This window comes from Globicephala melas, chromosome 11, assembly GCF_963455315.2.
Source record: "Globicephala melas chromosome 11, mGloMel1.2, whole genome shotgun sequence".
Taxonomy (NCBI): Eukaryota; Metazoa; Chordata; class Mammalia; order Artiodactyla; family Delphinidae; genus Globicephala; species Globicephala melas.
In genome coordinates this window covers 76763992-76781344 of record NC_083324.2, presented here as the reverse complement: position 1 = coordinate 76781344, position 17353 = coordinate 76763992, and the positions used below count along the sequence as shown (strand labels likewise).

Sequence of the window (17353 nt, the reverse complement as noted above, 5' to 3'; positions counted from 1 at the left end):
TCTGAAACAGACCCCCAAGCTGACTCAGAGGGTACATGATTTCAGCAATTCCAAATGCGAGGCTTTGGGGGAAAAGGGGGAGAATCACCCACTTAACCAACATCTAAGCCCTCTGTTGGGGTGCAAAGCCGGCAAAAGGGGTGAGTGTAAAGTAACAGTGTGTATGGGGGGAGATTCTCAATTCCCTAATGAAAAATACAGGAGTCTGACATAGGGTATTTGCTTTTCTGGGTGTTTTAAACTATTTTTTCCTAACTCTTCCAGAGGCCCAAAGCATGACAAATAAAACTTCATACTATTGGCTTCGCTGTTACTCTTCCTAACCCAGCCGGCTGACCAGGAGCTCCCCACACGACTTGGTCGTTCCAGGAGACCCAGGAATCTGCCTGATCTGAGTTTCCAGTCCCCCCTCCCTCCCCAAGAGGAATTAAATAATTTATGTAGTGTTTGATTGAAATGGATCTCATTCAAAATCATATCCTGAGTCCCTGTTAAAGTTGAACTGTGGTTCACAGGAGTTTTTCTAAGGTTGATTTTCTAAATATATCTATTGCTGTCCTACTCCAGGGAGTGAAGATGAAGGACCTGGGGTTGGGAGGGGGTGGGAAAGAACAAATAAAGGCCCAGACAACTTAGCGCTGGTCCTAAGTGGAGTGTTAAACTCAGTGAAAAGGGAGGGGGGAGGTGTGTGTGTGTGTGTGTGAGTTTCTCCCTCTCCTCTGTGGAAATGCCATGGTAAAGTCCCCATGGTTCTTTTTGGAGAAATAATCACCTAAATTTCCAAACTGCAATGGCAAAAAGTTTTTCTGTTCGGCCTCCCCCCTCTCCCCAGTTGACTCATGGAGCTCAGACGAACACACAATGCAGAGAAGCAGCTGCAGCCTCGTCCAATTATGGTGCTAAATTACCAAGCCAAAGGCGCTCGAAGGAAGACAGAGACGAGAGAGTGAGACGCACACACAAGAGACAGAGACAGAGAGACAGTAAGAGGAGGGAGCATGCAATTCTGGTACAACGTGAATCCGGACTCACCATGGACGAATAGGTGTGCACTAACATCTGGAAAAAAAAGCCTGGTTACTGCTCAAAATCAAACAATGATTTAAAAAAAAATCAAGGAGTCCAGCAGAGAAACGAGCTGGACACAGGAGCCGAGCTTGAGGTGTTTCCAGGACAAGCCATCAAAAAAAAAAAAAAAAAAATTTACCCCCCCACCAAACGAGATTGGCGTCGCCTGTCACACACACACAGAGCTGTTCATCGGTCTCTTGCTGTTTTTTTGGCTTTTTTCTTCTGCGGTTCTTCGGGGCTCCAGAAGCAGTCCTCTTCCGCCCGAAGCTGGGCTCAGACTGCTCGGCCGCCCCTTCCTCCCTCCGCTTGCCTACACCTCCTCATAATAATTGATATTCATGACTATTAATATTACACGAGTACTTTAAAGGGAGAATGGAGGACAAATGGAGCGTGAAGCAGCAGCGGGCGCAGAGCTCCCTACTATTGTAAATGACGTTCATTCAGTGGAGAATTACTAGATGTAATCAGACGAGGGGGCTGGCGAAGGCAGACCGGGGAAAAAGTTTAGCAGGAAAGAGGCAGAACTTCAATTAACTGAGCCGGGGACGCGCGTAAAGCAGCCCCTGCTCCCCTGGACCAGGCGGTGAGGGAGAGAGCATCGCTGGGGGCTTGTGCAGAACGTAGGTGTCCTGGTTCCTGGAGAGGGACTTTCCTACTGGGAAGAATGGATCGCCCTAGGTGCTTCCTGTGCAGATTAAAAAACAAAATAAAAAGGCGTTGCCTCCTCCTTTGGAGGGGAGAGCAAAGTAAACCGGTGGGCCCGGTTGTTTACAGTGACGTTTGCAGACTTTCACGCATACTGGAGATTATGCTTATTTATTAAAGGATAGGGGCGAGATGGGGGCTTTCCATCCCTCGTGCAGCCTTTCCCTCTTTAGTGCTCCTGCAGTCTGTGATTTTTTTTTACTTCAATTTAAAATATATGCAATCAATCTTCAAGTACACTAAACTTATCCTTTCCAGGCAAAGCCAGGGGCAACAGAAAACCTTTTTGGATGTTTCAGGAACCCGTTCAACTGGCCTAACTGCCATTTCTGTTAAAGTTCAACCTTTCTCCCGACTTAAATAGGCTCCTTCCACCGGGCTGCGGGTTCTCCTATATTTTTTGAGCAGAAAAATTAGGCAGATAGGAATACCTGCAGTATTTTCTCTCTCTCTCTCTCTCTCTCTCTCTCTCTCTCTCTGTGTGTGTGTGTGACTCTTCTCTCTCCCTCCCCCTTTATTCTGCCCTCTTTCCCTCTTCCACTCCACCCCTCCCTCTTCCTCCCTCCCTCCCTCCCTGCTTTCTTCTCTCCCTCCCTCCTTTCCCATTTAGCCAGTCTACCTTCCAGACTCTTAGAACGAGTTTTATCCTGCTTACTTTTCGGAACCCAGTGAAGTCCCTCTCTGTATACCCTGAGCTATTTACACCGTGGCCCCTTCCCCGCCCGTGCCAAGCCCACTTCGGGCGCTCACATTCTTTAGGACAGTTCGAGCTCCTTCGACTAGAGCATTATCCCGCCTGTTAAAGAAGGAAGAGGAGGCCGAACAGAAACAAACCCCACCAGGCGGAGGCGCGGCTCTTCGTTACAGTCAATACACAACCACAAAGAGGAAAGGAAAGCCCCAATCATCATTCCGCAGAAAGACGAATCTCCTCTCTCTCTCTCTCTCTCTCTCTCTCTCTCTCTCTCCCCCACACACACACACACGCACACGCACACGCACACGCACACACACCCCAAAATCAGGATTCGGGGCTGGGCAGAGCTGGGAGGCTCCAGGCGCGGGCGCCGGGCGCTGCTTGCGAAACGCAACCAGGCAGCGGCGGGGCGCGCGCGGGCTCCGCGGAGCCGCAGTCTGGGTCGCGGGGCTGGGCCGGCGGCGTCGGGAGGAGCCCGTTTCTAGCGTCCGCAAGGCGGCTCCCCGCCCGGCTTTCAGGAGTCGTCCCGGAGCCGGCGGGATGGCGTGTCCCCCGCGGGCTGGGGATCCTCTTTGCGTCCCATCGCGACCGCCTCGTCCGACCGAGCGCTTCCCGCGCCGATCGCCCGAGACTTGGCTTCTCGTCCTCCCTCCCCTCTCCGACTTCCCCTCCTTCCGACCTCCGACTACTGCCCGCTCGCCAGCTTCTACCTTCCCCGTCCCTTACTCCTCTGCCCCTTTCTCTTCGCCTTCCGCCAAGTTTTTCTTTCCCGCTTCCCTCCCTCGATGTCTCCTCGGAATCTTCGCTTCCCCGCTTCCCCTCACGCCTAATTCGGGGACTCCCAGGCTGGTGAGCTCGGAGCGAAGTTCCGCGGTCCTGGGCCGCCGTCCCCTCTCCGCCCGGCAGCCCGGCCCACGCGCAGCCCCGCCGCCCCGCCGCTCCGTCGGCGCCCGAGACCCGAGCGCACGGCCGGGGCGCCCCGCCCGCGGGGAGGCAGGCTCCCGCCTGGCTTCGGGCAGCATCTCCACCCGAGTCTCCCTGGCCTCAGCGGTAAAGAATGGTGCGCACTCAACCCGGGCAGAAATTTTCGTTAAAAATGCCAAGACATGGGGTGGTTTGGACGCCCCGACTCTCAAAGAAGCAAAACACGAGAAAAAAAGAAAATTAAAAAATTGTCGGCTACGGCTCCTTGGCTTGTGCTGTCTCTGCATCCATCTATCCATCTGTCCGTCTATCCGTCGACCTCCCTCCTTCTATATTTTCGTCCTCTACTGGGATCCGTTGGTTATCGATTTCAAAAATGTTATTGAAAATAAAAATTAAAAGCTCGAATCTGTTACGAAGTAGTCTTGAAAACCTAATTCTCTCCCACACTCAAAACGTGGAGAGCCTCTGCCTTTATCAGTCTCTATTTTCTCTGCCCACATTCACTAGCACCACTGTTCCCCATCAGATCCTAAAGGGGGGGGGGCGACGAAGAAAGAAAAATAAAATAACAAAAAAAAGAGAAATCCGCTAAGTTAAAGTAGTCAGATTTCCATCTTAAAGTCTTTTTTCAGAATAGCGAAGTTTCCCCAAGCCAGCTTTTCCAAAAGTTGGAGAAAGCTGAGAAAACCGACCGGAAACCTAAGAGCAAATAGCTTAAAAATATAGATGAGTTGGGGGTGTCAAGAAGCTCAAATTCTCTATCTGCAAAGCTCTAAGATGCAACCGGGGGTGTCGGCTCACCTCATAGATATCTTCGTACTTGACATTCTCCACGAGCTTCCAGAGCATGATGGCAGCCGGGTCTCTAGGAGGTGAGTGCATTCATGTGAGGAGCAGATGTCTGGCTTCTCAGGACTCCGCTGTCTGTAATGATCCATCTATAATTGGAAATGGGGGATACACACCAAATCCGACGCTCCTCTCCCATCGCAACTTATATCTGTTGTCTCAAACAATAGGCTGGAGAAGTAAGCCTCAGCTGAGAGAAAAACATTATTACACACACAGGAGTTAGATGCAACCCACAGACATATATATTATAAAAATCATAAACACGTATTTATATCCAGACACCCACATTTAGTTATATAAGCACCCCTGGGTCACACAGAGCCTACAGACTCTGAACATGCATTTAAAGGAGAGAGAGTCGGTCAGTGTGATTAATATAAATATAGACATTTAAAAACCTCTATATTGAAAATGATGAATCATTGTAGCCACTGACTAAAGCCTTTACAGTTCATAAGGAGAAACCAGGGTGCCAACAGTCCCTCATTTTCTATGTAGATTTTTAAAGGGGGACCATTACTGAGATTTTTAAACACAAAAGCTCCTCTTCTTGTTTGTTCAGCAGGAGGGTTTTGAAAGCTGGATTTGGGGATTTTAAGGGTGATCTCTCTGTGTTGATGGCTACACAACTTTTTCTTTTTTTTCACTGTACCTTAGTCACTGTAGAACAAAAAACCCGGCTCACCACAGTGACCATTTCTCATATTTTCCGGTCATTCTGCCCAACAAATTTGAAACCTTAAATACTGTATGAAGCACCTCAGTCTGTACTGCTTATGTTTAAGGGTTGTTTGTCTGTATTTTCAATGGATTTCATGTGCCATTCTTTTCTTGGCTGAAGTCTCCATTTTATGAAGGTTTTTTTCTTTTCTTTCTTTTTTCAGATGTAGGGAGCAACATACGTGCACAATAACACAATATTCATTTCAAGCCTTCTTTGCAGAGACATGGGACATTTTATATCTGCATCCGCTGTCTATAACTTTTAAGTGATTTTAATCATGGAGAGTCAAGAAATGGTCACCTGAACCTCTGGAAGGTTTAAGCAGAATGTTTTTCAAGGAGATATTGAAAAATACTATAGGGTGTGTGGGTTTTTGTTTGTTTTGAGTGTATTTTTTCTTGGTAAGGTGATTTGTATAGCTTTTTTATCCCCCCAAGAAAAGGAAAACATAAACATCAACAAGAACAAAGTTAACCAAACTTCGAAAATGGGCACCCTTTAAGGCACAGGGTTTCCGAATTTCATCATAAAGTGAATACTTGCCTCACTGGCCCCTTTTCCCACTCCCCCTTTTTTCTACTTCCTTCCAGGGTGCGGAAGGATTCCCACAGCCAGAAGGGAAGTCCAGTGAAGGCTCTCTGCCCCTGGGGCAGAAAATAAATGACAGGAGGGAATGAGGAGGGACCAGGGCAATTTGGGGTGGAAGTTATTAAACCTGATAAGAGTGAATCTGCAAAGGGCGATTGTCTGTAAATCTCAGGACTGCTGAGCGCTGCTGTGCACTCAGAAGAGAGGGCTCCGGCCAACCACGGTGGATATCGATTCGATAAAAACCAGGGCGATGCTTCATATCGTGCAGAATGAAAAATTCTGCAGATTTTTAATTTAATTTTTTCAAAGATAAGTCAAATGAAAGGAACTCGAAGAAGGTGCTTCAGAAGGAACTTCAGAAATAAACCCTTTCTTCATTTCCTGTTTAATTTTTATGTTTTGCCTTTCCCTCCCTCCCTTTCCCTCCTTCCTTTTTCCTCCATCCCGTTTTCCTTCCTCCCTCCCTCCCTCCCTGACTCCCTTCCTTCCTTCCTTTTTCCTTCCTTTCTCCTTTCCTCTACGTTAAACATTAACAGCTTAAAGTATACAAAATCTGTACAGATTTTCCACTAGGAGCTTGAGCGAAGATTTCCTTCTTTGCTCCCAGAGCTAGTCTGGACATGCGGAGGCATTCTTCCTAATTTTGTTGTGTGGTGGGATTTGAAACGGCTTTTACCCTCCCTTTCCAGAACTAAAATCAGTTCCAGATCAATATTTTGCAAGATAAATATTATAGACTTAGAAACTCAGATTCTCTAGACAGAAATTTATTAATGGGAATAACTGTCTTTTCCTTTTCAAACCAATAACTCCTTTATCTTTTTTACCTAAAGATCATTCCAACCCAAATAAAAAGCACTTGGAAAAAATCTTAATTTTTTTCCCTCTGAATGCTTTTAACACCTTTTTCATCTCTTTTTGGTATATCATTGCTTAGTCTATAATAAATAAACTCTAAAACTTGAAACTAAAAGAAAACCTCAGAGGGATACTTTTATATTTAAAAAACTACTTAAAAATATATGTTTTTAGTGTAACTATTTATGTAGCCATATACACATAGATATAATTTCAAATTTTCATATGTAATTTTATTTTATGGTGAAATAGATATTTTTAAAATTAGAAACGTCTGGAAATATTTGGTTAACATTTATGTAAACTCTTCAGAAAAACTGAAATCTGGTTTATTAAGAATGAAGCATAAATTTAAAAATATACACACATATAAAGAGCTACTCAAAGAAATACATAAGTACAATTAAAGTCCGAGTCAATTTTTCAACGTGGGCCTTGTTCAAAAAATCCTAGAAATTGCAAGGGAAATTTTTCTTAGGGAACCTTCCGTAAGTCATTGAACGGGCAACAGCGCCCTCTGTCGGGATTTTGTGTAAGCAAATCCTGCACGGCCGCTCGATTTTTTTTTTCTTCTCCAGCGATTTCTTCCAGTTCTTGAAAACCTTTTATTGCTTAAGAGCATTTTAAAAGCTCAATTTTTATCATATCTACTAATTTTAGAAATAAGTGTTTAAGCATCTATAAAGTTCAAGTGCCTCAAAAAATGTACAAATAAAATCTCATTCTTTACTAAGAAAAATTTCCTAACTTGAGCCAGCTTCTCTCGCTCTTAACTTTCTGTTGCATTTCGCTTTAACCTTCCAATCAACGTGAGGTAAGGAAAGATTTCCGCAAGGACTCAATAAATGCAAAACAAAATAAAGGCAAAGGCAAAAAACCCTCTGATTTTGAAGGGAAGATAAACGAGCAAAATATGTATTTTCATCATCATTTCATTTTCCACTTCGTCTTGTCCTATGCCCATTTTTTTGTTTTGTTTTTGTTTTTTCAGGGGTGGCACAGGCTTGCCTAAATATAAGCGTACTGGAGACATCCCAAGTAGTTATATTCGTATTTTCCCCTCTCACTTATATTTATTTCACTTATATTTATAATAGTAGACAGGCGAGTTAGTAATACCCCCCTTTTCTTAGCCTCGGATAGAGGGACTATTTTCCGATAAATGTAGGAGCCACTAATGGAGGTGAATGCACCTAGCTTGGAGCCCTCTGCTGGCGGTTTTCCGAGTAAGTTTCTAACTTTTTTTTTTTTTCATTTCACCGAAAAATATCATTATATTAAATCAAGGTCAGCTGTTAGCACTCTCTTGTCTCACTTCTTCTTTCTTCTAAAAAATCGAATTAAGAATTGTCTAAAGTTCTCAGACTTCCTTCCTTCCTCCCCCTATTCCTTACCTTGGCACCTGTGAGTTAAGGCTTCATGAGCTCTCTCCCTCTGCGGCTGCCTGATGGACTGCCTTTTCTCTTACACAATACACGGTCCGCCTGGATTTCCCTTTTCCGTCTTCCTAAGACACACAAATAATAAAATGGTAAACACCAAGACTTACGATTATTGTCACAGTCAGGACCCCGACCCCTCTCATTATGGGCGGTCCTGTAAGCTATTTAATAGCCAGGGTACTGAGCTATACGATGGGAATGTAGGTGAGAATTTGTTACAACAACACAGTATGAAAGGAATCTATTCCATACTGTCACTTTGTAAAACAATTTAATTTCCCCTCATCAACTCAAGACACGAGCTGCGTGTCAAGAAAGTGAAGGCTTCCATCAGCTAGGGACGTGCATAATTTCCTGTTTAGAAAGTGTCTGTGGGAACCCCAGCCTAGATCTCCCGACTATGTACAGGCTCAGCAGTTTGCCCACGGCGCTGTGATACTGTCTTTCTTTCTTCTTTCCTTCCTCCCTCTCTCCCTCCCTTCCTTATTTCCTTCCTCCTTCCGAAATGAAGAAGACAGTATTTTTGGACAATTACTTTTTTCCAGAGTTATTTTTGTCCTGGATTCATAAACAGGCAAAGGAAGAGAGACGAGAGAGCACTGACTTGTGACATACCAAGATACTACCTCCACCTCTTACTCCTCACGAAGCACGATCGTCCACCAAGTCGATTAATAAGTTGTGACAGGAGCACGTTTCATTGTGGTAGTCTAACTCTAGTTTTCTACCGTGTTTCTATCTGGAAGCTTTCTCATGATCATATTTTGGGGGAATCTTGATTATGTACTTTTAACATCAATTTGGAAAAGTTACTGTTGAATGTGTGAAACTACAATTCGAACCCCTGCCCTTAGATTTATAGGGCTTTGCTACCACATAGGTGTCAGCGATCTGGGTATGAGACAACAAAATAAGAGAGACTAATGTTTGCATAAGGGGGTTTTAAAAAAATTAAACGGGGGTAGAATGATCTCCAGAACGACTCTTCGTGATCTTACAGATTGAGGCAAACATTGAAAAGGAAATAGCATTTCTTACTTTAACCACAATATTTAATCAAGGGCACAATTGTGAATTTTTAAAGTGAAATCCCTTGTGAGAATGAAAAGCAGTGTGACTATGGAAACTTCTACTTGGTCTTGAACTTTGAGGAGGAGAAGTAATTTTATTGCATATTTTAGATGTTCTGAAGTCCTCAGGCTTTTCTGTTTACTTGTGGGGCTGTGAAGTTGCCAAAGGGACAGTTTTCAAATTTCTATCTCCTGGAGATAAAGAGGTTAAGGAATGGAAGATGGGGGCGGGGGCGGGGGGTGGGCTTGGAGTAAATGGTGCAAACAGCCAGAGAACAATTGTTTCCAATACCAATGGATACTTCACATACACAATGTGAGAGGTGCTCATTTTCCCTGGCGTGACCGATGCAGGAGGACAGGTATTTCCATCATTCTGGATATTTTCCATATTATTGACTTAAGAAGGGGCAATCTCAAAGGGTGAGAACACTAAACAATTTGGTTTCAAAATGCAACCAATAGACCAATACACATCGGAGAGGAAAAATTTGCAAATAAAGACATGGAAAAATGTAGAGCAGAAATCTAACCTTTAAAGCATGAATAAACACATAACGATGCATAACATCAGAGCTGAAATGTCTCTTAAGCACAAGGAACATTTAGGAGAAATTAGCATGACTTTGGAACTACTTCCTAAAACTCACATTCATGCATTTTGAGAAAAATAGAGAATGATGTGTATTCTATGACTCTCTTTATTTCTTTAACATAAGAAGATTCTTTCACTTACCAGCTATGTTATCTTGGGCAAGTCCTTTGACCTTTCCATGTCTCAGTTTTCTCATCTATAAAATGAGGCGAATTTACTGGATGATATATAAGCTTTTTTTTCTTAGAAATAGACTTAATGAGATTTAAAAGCAGCAAATAGTAATGAATGAAAAGTTTAAAATGGAAGTATTTCTGTCTGAACATGTTGCAGCAAAATCTCAGCTCTCTGGGACCCTCTGGGGTAGAGTTTAAGAGAACTGACCCTGATCTTTTGATAAATACTAATCACATGCACACACACACACACACACACATTTTTAGGAATATCATCTTAGAAGAAAACAAAGGAAGGATAAGAATACAGCTTGAGCAGCTCATGCAGCCCAATGTCAAAAAACCAAACAACCCAATCCAAAAATGGGCAGAAGACCTAAATAGACATTTCTCCGAAGAAGATATACAGACTGCCAACAAACACATGAAAGGATGCTCAACATCACTAATCATTAGAGAAATGCAAATCAAAACTACGATGAGATATCATCTCACACCAGTCAGAATGGCCATCATCAAAAAATCCACAAACAATAAATGCTGGAGAGGGTGTGGAGAAAAGGGAACTCTCTTGCACTGTTGGTGGGAATGTAAATTGATACAGCCATTATGGAGAACAGTATGGAGAATATATTAAAAAACTAAAAATAGAACTACCATACAACCCAGCAATCCCACTACTGGGCATATACCCTGAGAAAACTATAATTCAAAAAGAGTCATGTACCAAAATGTTCATTGCGGCACTATTTACAATAACCAGAACATGGAAGCAACCCAAGTGTCCATAGACAGATGAATGGATAAAGAAGATGTGGCACATATATACAATGGAATATAACTCGGCCATAAAAAGAAACGAAATTGAGTTATTCGTGGTGAGGTGGATGGACATTACTTCATACAGAGTGCAGTAAGTCAGAAAGAGAAAAACAAATACTGTATGCTAACACACATAGATGGAATCTAAAAAAGAAAAAAAAAAGGTTCTAATGAACCTAGGGGCAGGACAGGAATAAAGACGCAGATGTAGTGAATGGACTTGAGGACATGGGCTGTGGGGGAAGGGTAAGCTGGGAGGAAGTGAGAGAGTGGCATGGACATATATACACTACCAAATATAAAATAGATAGCTAGTGGGAAGCAGCTGCATAGCACAGGGAGATCAGCTCGGTGCTTTTTGACCTAGAGGGGTGGGATAGGAAGGGTGGGAGGGAGATGCAAGAGGGAGGGGATATGGGGATATATGTATATGTACAACTGATTCACTTTGTTATACAGCAGAAACTAACACACTATTGTAAAGCAGTTGTACTCCAATAAGGATGTAAAAAAAAAAAAGAATACAGCTTGAGGGAAGAGGCTATCATTTTAATAGTTAGTACCTAACTAACGCTTTGAAAGAGATGAAGCGTCAAGTCTAGATGAGTGTCATCTTAATATAGTCAAGAGTTTGATGTTTTGATCTTGAAATTATGATCAGTAACCTTTGATAACACATGCAAAAGGGAAGCAATGTCTAATAGCTGAGGCTGGAAAAAAACTTCATTTTTCAGAAAGAGGGAAGAAGAGGGGCTCTAGAAGTTACAGGTGGGGAATTACGCTATTGTTTCCTCAGAAAAATGATAGTTTAGGTTGTCAAAGTGGTTAGTCATGCAGTCTGGGAGGGAAAGAGGGGATATCCCAAGGCACCAGTGTGGCTTCAGGAAGAAGAGATCATTCCATGTTTCCTCATGTCCTTTGCTAGACTTAGTCTAGATTTACTAGACTGAGTATCAGGCTCATAATGTATCTGGAGCTCATGGAGACATTTCAAAACTTTCTCATTGGCTCCCCAGTCTGAGCTGAGTGATGCCATGGTATGTGGAGACGGCCTGCCTTCTGACTCAGGACATGGGCTTTGGAGTGGGACAGACATGAGTGATTGCAGATCCACTCCTTACTCTCTTGGATATTAAAAAATTACTTAACCTCCCTGACCCATAATTTTCCTGTATGAGACACTTGAGGGACTTCCCTTGCCGTCCAGTGGTTAAGACTCAACGTTTCCACTGCAAGGGGTGTGGGTTCAATCCCTGGTCTGGGAACGAAGATCCTGCATGCCATGCAGCCAAAAAATTAAAATTTAAAAAAAAAAAAGAAAGAAACACTTGAAATATATTTCCATATAAGAGACACATTCATTATATGAAACATGTGCATAGCAATAATCATTGCATGGGCCTGTTCATGATGATTAAATGAGATAATACATAAGAAATGCTTATGACCTCCAGCATAAGGAAAGCAGTCAGTATGTTGTAGTTACTGTTACAACCACAGATTGGCAGCTATTTGAATAATTCTCTCCCAAAGAGGTTGACTGACGAATGGAAACCAATTTGAGGCAATTGTTTCAATACCTTGCTATGGGGCTCGTTCTTAGTCTTACTCTTTCTAATATTAAAGAAAAATGGTGACTCAGAAGAAGAATTAGAATATGTGTCCATTATTTTTCAGGTGCTAAACATTGGGGAGAAGAGTTAGTTCCTTGGATTACAGGAGGAGGATTCAAAAATGTTTTAACAGGCTAATACTCTGGAACAAATCCCCAAAGCTATAACTTAACAAAGATAAAAGTAGCAAAAACATTGTGTGAAGGGGAAGATCAGAGACTGATAGAGGTGAACATATGGACAGTTTGGGAATTCCCTGGCGGTCCAGTGGTTAGGACTCTGTGCTTTCACTGCCGAGGGCACGAGTTCAGTTTCTGGTGGTGGAACTGAGATCCTGCAAACCGCGCAGAGCAGCAAAAAAGAAAATATGTACCGTTTTCCCCTGCAGAAGGTCCTTGTGGTTTCTGGAACACAATGATCACATCAGCATCATACCCAACAACTTACTGAGACTGACAAACCCAGAGAGTGAGGGAAATCCCAGGTTACATTAGTAAATTTCAGGGGTGACCTGCTTAAGACCTCATTGATAAATACAAATAACCCTAAAAGAAAGCAACCAGATTAAAGAAAATCCTGGACACCATGTCAAGGGAGAAGGAGTTGAGGAGACTGGGATAGTCATCCTAGAATAGAGAAAACTTAGGGATGTGAACCCTGTCTTCTAATATTTGGGACTGGTTTTGGGGAAGAAGGTATAGACTGGGGGAGAAGTTGGCATTTGTCGATTTAATTTTACATTGCCAGCATATAGCAAAGTGGCTAGCCCAGATGTGCTCAAAACATTTTAGGTGAAATAACGCTCTTTTCCTGTAAAGATACAGGATAAAGATCAGTACAGAGATGTTACCAGGAGGCCGATTAAACTCAATGTGAGAAAAATTTTTTCCTAAAAATGTAAAGTGCTGGGAAAGGCAGCTTTGATTGTGAACTGACCATCCCTGCAAAATACAAGCAGAGCCTGGGCGACCTCTGTCAGGGGTGGTGTAACACAGCCTGTATAGCGCTGGGCGGGAGGTCCTTAATGAGGCCAAGGTATTGGGATTCTACTCCACGAGCTTAGCTTGACATTCTGTTGCAACTTTAGCAGGTTACTAATTGTAAAGGACTGGCATTGAGAGGAATATGTGGAAGATGCCATTATTTCTGCATCTGTATAAGTATTATCTGACTGGGGAATTACACACATTTACTGAGCCCATGTTTCCATGTACTGCCCATGTTATCTGATTTCTATTAGTAGAAATAACATCACAGTAATTATACTCAGTAGCCTTATTGGTCTGTCAGTCTCTGATTGTTTTGCTTCTGTCATTATCGCTTTTTTTCTATATTTAATTGGATTTCTGTAGGTAACTTTATAGAATTAAAAAAGGAAATTTATTTATTTAGGTTATGGATGAAGGGCACTTAGGCTTTCATTTGTCATCATTTTTGAGGGACGTTTGTTTGCTCCAGAAAAGTAATAAACCCTTTGCAGAGGATTTATCCAATGATCACACTCCAAACCAGTTTGGAGCCAGTTTCAAAACTCTTTAAGCTATTAGAGCTTTGTTGCTTTAAACAATAAACAGTAACGTTTATTTCTGGATTCTTTTGTGTAATCAAATCTTTCTGCTCCCCATACTACAGTAATACTGTGTCAATTTAACTCACAGAAAGGTATATATAAATACTTTTTTTTTTTTTTTTTGCGGTACGCGGGCCTCTCACTGTTGTGGCCTCTCCCGTAGTGGAGCACAGCCTCCGGACGCGCAGGCTCAGCGGCCATGGCTCACGGGCCCAGCCGCTCCGCGGCATGTGGGATCTTCCCGGACCGGGGCACGAACCCGTGTCCCCTGCATCGGCAGGCGGACTCTCAACCACTGCGCCACCAGGGAAGCCCCTATAAATGATTTTAAACAATGACAACAACAACAAAATCTTTAGACAATTTAATGAGCACACAATAATAGAAAAGTCATTCTTTCTAAATCTTTCCTTAATTGCTTTCACTATTTTTTCTAAAGAAATTATGAAGTGTGTTCTTTTCCTGTTGTATTGTAAAATATTTTTATTAACTCCACCATCACAACCTAAACAAAGAGTGAAAAAATATTTTAAGACCCAACTAAGCATGGACAGTCAGTTTTTAATCATCTCTCTCTCTCACCAGTTTCCTTCACAATTTTGGTCAATAGATGAAATATTGGAGTTTTTGGCATGAAAACTCTCTGTAAGCTTCCAGGGAATTGAAATGGAAATTGGCATTAGGTCGTATTTGCAACTTCTGAAGCTGATGCTTTTATGGGGCCCATTATTTCAATAAATATTTACCAAGGGCCTATTTTTTTTTTTTTTTTTTGCAGCACATTATGCAGATATAAAGGCAAATCAGAGAAGGAAATCGCTTGGAAAGATTTTACTGTCTTATCAAAGGAGGTGAAATATTATAGGATGAGAAGAGTTTGTGATTTTGACTATGAAACTACATTAAATGGTATTTTATATTCTAATGTAAAGCCTTAAGTAACTTATCACTTTCTATCTAGAGTTTAAATGCCCGAGTTCAGACAAATTTTCCTTTTTTGCCTAGGAGTTTTGTTTTATTTCAAATAGAAGTCATGATTAGTGATTAGTAAATGAAATGCATGTGTGTGTGTATGTGTAGGGGGGAGGGTCTATTTGTTCTTCATCAGGCTCTACGATCCCAGAGTTTTCATTTCTTAGTAGGAGAAACTGTTCCCTATTCTGCCACTGGTGATTGTGTCTCATAAAGTCTCACCCTGAGCATCCCCAGATCTTGATTTACACACTCACTAGTGGAAGCCTACCTTCAGGGCCACATCTCTTATCACCCTTGGTCCAAGGAAAGAAAACAGCATTGGACAGTGAACCAAAGAGGAGGCTACTCCTGGCCTTGACACCAGTGTACTTACTATCTGGTCTTTCGACCTCCCTGGGTCTCAGAATCCAAGATCAGGATTCTGTGACTCACTGTGCCTGCCTGTTGAATGACAGATCAAGGAGAGAGCTGGCTCCGGCAGTAATGCAGCAACTAGTCAGTTATTGGAGATGCTAAAAAGGATCTGTTCCAGGACTTAACAGCTTTACCAGCTTTTCTGATTTTCACAGATCTTGAATGCAAGCCTGACCTTAGATCATTCTTAACTTGGTTTCTTGGGACAATGGCTCTTTTTTTTAAATCAGTGGGCTTGATGTTATTTTTGCAAATACTTTTCATTTCAGTTCTAGTATGGCGACAGTACTAGAAAATGAGGAATACGACTTTAAAGCATGTTATAATGTTGGCTGCAAAGTGACCTATTACCCAAGTGATTCCAACAACAACAAAAATGACTTTGGCTACAAAAAGAGGCCTTCCAAATCACATTCAACCTGAAGGGAAGCAGCATATCAGCTCAAGCCTTTGGAAATCAGGGTGTTTCAAAAATTTTCCCCAAACATTATTTAGTGAGTTTAATTATTGTTTCCAGCTAACATTTCTTTCTTCAATAGAAGAAGGGAGCAATTACTTTTGGAATGATTATTATATTAATATATTTTCTAGTACCACTGACTTACATTCAAGAATAAATGCAGTTGTTCCCGTGAAACGGTCACATTTCAGACACTTGGATGGAATTAGCAATTTTTTAATGTAACTCGGCAGAAAGACTGAAAGGATGACCATCACTAACTTGGCCCTTTATTCTACATTTATTTTCTTCGGCTAATTAGATTGTACCTGTTTTGACAACTAACAATAATAATGCTTTAATTTTTTTTTATTTCTAAGTTAAAACTTTACTGATTTTTTTCCAGCTTTATCAACATACAATGGACATATGACAATGTATAATTTTAAGGCAAACAATGTGAATTCGATACACATATATGTATATTGTGGAATGTTTACCACAATAAGGTTAGTTACACCCTTCATTTAATGTAATTATCATTTTGTTGTTGTTATGGTGGGAACATTAAAGCTCTACTCATAGCAACTTTCAAGTCTATTATATAATATAATATAATATAATAATATAATACAATCATAATGCAACTATAATTTCACCATACATTAGATCACTGGAACTTATTCAACTTTTAACTGAAAAGATTTTTTTTGCATCAACATATATATATACATATATATATATATATATACACTGTAGTATATACTATATACGGTATATACATATATACTGTAGTATATACTATATATGGTATATATATATAGTGATAATGCTTTAATTTCTATTGTGAGCTCTTATATTCTTAAAATCTCTTCACTGTGACTGAGGTATAGCTTCCTCATTTCTAGTAACATAATGTTATTAAGTAATAGCTGCTGCCTATTGAGACCTCCCCATGTTTCATGCCCTAAGCTAAGGACATTAAATAGTTTAGCTCACTTAATTTAATCTTCACAAGGTCTATGAAAAAGGCATTTCAGATGAGGAAACCAAGGCCCAAAGAGATTAAGCAACTTTGCCAAATTGTCACAGAACGAGTAAATGTTGCAGAAAAAGGATTTGAGCCCACCCTTGACTTCAACGCTGTCCCCTTAGCCTTATAGCCATTCTATGGGTGCTCAGCAAGGTCCAGAGTCAGCTTCTCTCTGACCTCCTAGTGCCAGTGGTTTGGACAATGGAAAAGCTAAATCAGATGCAGTAGAGACAGAAAAAAGAAACAGAGAAGAATAAAAGGAAGAGAAAAAAAGAAATCAAATGGAGGAAAGGGAACAAAGATGAATAGGGAAAGAAAGTTAGAAAATGGACAGAAAGGGAGGTAAACAGATAGAGCCAGGCGTGGGCTGTTGACTTTCTGTCTAGGAAGTGGTCCTCAATGTGGAGATGATCTTAATGCCCCAAAGACATTTGGAAATGTCTGGAAACATTTTTTAATTGTCACGATTGGGAGTGTAGGGGGTGATACTGGCATCCAGTGAGTAGAGACCAGGAATGCTGCTAAACGTTAAACAATGCATAGGACACCTTCCACAGCAAAGAATCATCAAAAGGTCAAAAGTGCTGAGGTTGAGAAACAGTAGTCTAGGGTTTGCTGGTCCAACCACTAAGATGGGACATTTTGGAATAACTTTGTAATTTTCTAAGAGATTTTAAATCATAATCCTCAAACAAGTCTAGGGCACATAAAAGAAAGAAGCCTTAGTACTGTCAATCTCTTTTTTTTTTTTCCTACAGGATTTGAAAGAAAAATAT

The 17353-nt window shown here is 41.5% G+C and overlaps 1 protein-coding gene across 8 annotated transcripts in view; it reads right to left on the bottom strand.

The window, feature by feature from the left end:
- The window catches only part of TFAP2B (transcription factor AP-2 beta), a 29052-nt gene extending 24443 nt beyond the window's left edge, over nucleotides 1–4609 (bottom strand). For 2 of the 8 annotated variants that reach the window (XR_009565859.2, XM_030870499.3), the window contains exons 1-2: nucleotides 4205–4475; nucleotides 1033–1059 (exon numbers count right to left, since the gene is read on the bottom strand). Coding sequence is in view for 7 of the 8 variants with exons in the window: in XM_030870499.3 (XP_030726359.1) it covers nucleotides 1033–1059; nucleotides 4205–4285 (108 nt within the window). In the remaining variant the exon portion in view is untranslated. Of the gene's footprint in view, nucleotides 1–1032; nucleotides 1060–4204; nucleotides 4480–4541 lie in introns of those variants that run through there. The other 6 variants (XM_060308079.1, XM_030870497.2, XM_060308080.2 and 3 more) reach the window with 6 other exon arrangements.
- Nucleotides 4610–17353: the final 12744 nt, after the last annotated feature.